Raw genomic sequence first — 2614 nt, 5'->3', positions numbered from 1 at the left:
TAACATTGTTATCCCCAAGCCGACAATTTTCTAATAATAAAAATAACAGTTATGATTTTAAATTGTTAATAACTATTCAAATACTGGTCCAAAAGTAGTTATCGAATAGTCATTTTCTTAATTAGATCATTTTTTATTTTATATTTTTAAAAAAGTTTAAGTTAGCACCCTTTGATATCAAATAAATAGATACATATGTAACTAACAGAAGCAAAGAAAAATATCGTATTAAGAAAAATTGAGCGGGTAGCGTTAAAACAATCGCCTTTTTGTAATTAGGTATGCTGCGCGTATAGACTTTATACATATATACATTACTTGTTCACTCATTTGAAATGTGAACTAGCCCACACATGAAGAAATAGGGCAGCCTTGTAGATCAACGAGTGACAATTATTATAAAATATATCTGATTGTAGTTCCTAAGAGTAAATCTTCTCATCTGAACCTCAATAATACCTAAATTTTAATACAAAGTGGAAGAGTAAGAAAATTTGTTCACGTACGAATTACGTACTCGTAAATCACTTCTCAGGATAAAATCCCATCGCTAGTAGTAATAATTGTAGTTGATTTCAAATAATTTTTTTATGCTACTTAATACATACAAATTCCATTATTAATGTTTTTTTGTAAAACATTTAATAACATTTTTCTTTGATATTTTAACTCAATGAAATTGATAATTTGTTTATGATTTAATTATATCTTGTTATATATCTTACATATATTTATTATTTATTTTTATATATTTTACAAATTTAGTTATTATTTTGTATCGAGCTATTATAGCTCAGTTACATTAAGCTTGTATTTTTATAATTATTGTAATTTTCGAGTCTATTGCAATTTGGGCAATTACATTTAAACACATAGAAATCTGCTGTGGCCAAATTCATTATTCTCTGAAAGCTTATTATCTTATAACTAGATTTGTCTAAATTTGTATACCCACTCGAATCCAGCTTAGAGGAATTTTTTTTAAGTCCAGTCCGACCGTGATCAATATTAAAAAATTTTATATCCGTCCAAGTCTGATATAACTGATTTATTACAGGCCAGGGCTACGAAGAGCTCTTTAACATACATTTTGCAAGAAAAAATCTTCAATTATTATTATTTCATAATTTATTTTGTTTCTGAATTCATAATTAATATTTTTTAGTTACTTTTTACATTATTTGGTTAATAAATTTTGTTTTTATATTAGAAAAAAACTGTGCACAATTATTTCGCATTATTTTACTGACATATTTAATATAATTAATGAGAAATATGAGTGAATATTATCATGCGTTTTTTTAAATTTTTAGCAACTTTTTTTGTACCTAAATAATTTTACTACTTTTGTACCTTATGTCGATATTTCTCAGCAAATAGTCTAGTTCTATACGTTTAATTTCTAGAAACGGTATACTCAAATGTAGCAAACAAAATAAATTGATGAGTAAATATTCTAGCATGTGTTTATAGACCATAAAATGAAATCAATATACCACTGTATTTCTGAAACGTGCCATGATTGTCATAAAGCTGCTTATGCTTTTCATTACTGAATTTACGAGTCGTTAGATTGGAAACCCAACATTATGACTTCCAAATGTTCACGTGTGTTATTAAGGCGTATAAATTATTATCGTTGTTATTATTGCTGAATATTTTGGGTGTCCAAACATTAAAATGCGGTGGCAATAATCATCTATGATAATAAAAATGCCCTATTAGTCTGCGGCTTATCTCTGATCCCTCTAAATGATCAGTACTACCATCTGGGGGGTCTTGACTTTTCATTAGCCCTTTGTCTATAAACGTGCGTCTATTCCAATCTCATATATTGATCCATTCGATTTTTATGGTAAAATAATATTGAAATAGCCGAATTTATTTCATTTAATAATAGTTTATTCAGATAAATATTATATTAGAATCGCATTACTTGCAGGATTAGTCAGATGATTAAGGACATAGAGAANTTAGAATCGCATTACTTGCAGGATTAGTCAGATGATTAAGGACATAGAGAATTTCGAAGGAAAATCACACATTTATAAAGTAATAAAAAATGATTGGTTGATTTATTTATATTTAAACTAATTATTAATCATTTTAGAACTTGGGAACTATTACTTTAAATGTACCCGATGGTATTGAGAAAATATCTTTAGATAACTTTGTAAGCCAAATTTTATGGGACAAATCGCTGACAGACAATAAAGGCAACATTTCAGAAATCATCCGAATAAAAGTAAGGCTAAATAAATAAAATTCTTTATTTGAGTTAAGAACGTGTAGTCTATTTGTCCATCTGTTAGTATAAGTATACTATCCATTTTTTCATCCGTATTGTACTAATTGTAATAATAATGATTACTTTTAAACAAATACTGCTCTTGCTAGATGTTCAGCTATTTAGTTAATATTCCTTGTTTTAATTGTATAAACTAAGCGTATAAAAAACGATAATCGTTATCGAAACACATCACCTATCATTTTTTTTTTTTGTAAAGGGAACAGACTCGGCAGAACAATATTTTGTTTATCATAATCATTTCAGTTTATATCCTATTGTGTAATTCGTCAACAACACGCATTGAAATGACCGGCTGTTTCATAT

The 2614-nt window shown here is 27.3% G+C and overlaps 1 protein-coding gene across 7 annotated transcripts in view; it reads left to right on the top strand.

Moving 5' to 3' along the window:
• The window catches only part of LOC126896314 (COBW domain-containing protein 1-like), a 29238-nt gene that overhangs the window by 16193 nt on the left and 10431 nt on the right, over positions 1-2614 (top strand). For 6 of the 7 annotated variants that reach the window (XM_050668983.1, XM_050668985.1, XM_050668988.1 and 3 more), the window contains 2 exons: positions 1995-2052; positions 2111-2245. In XM_050668983.1, coding sequence (XP_050524940.1) covers positions 1995-2052; positions 2111-2245 — 193 coding nt within the window. Of the gene's footprint in view, positions 1-1994; positions 2053-2110; positions 2246-2507 lie in introns of all 7 variants that reach the window. The other variant, XM_050668986.1, reaches the window with a different exon arrangement.

This window comes from Daktulosphaira vitifoliae, unplaced genomic scaffold (assembly GCF_025091365.1).
Source record: "Daktulosphaira vitifoliae isolate Bord-2020 unplaced genomic scaffold, ASM2509136v1 Scaffold_1, whole genome shotgun sequence".
Classification (NCBI taxonomy): domain Eukaryota; kingdom Metazoa; phylum Arthropoda; class Insecta; order Hemiptera; family Phylloxeridae; genus Daktulosphaira; species Daktulosphaira vitifoliae.
This window is presented reverse-complemented; position numbering and strand designations above follow the sequence as displayed.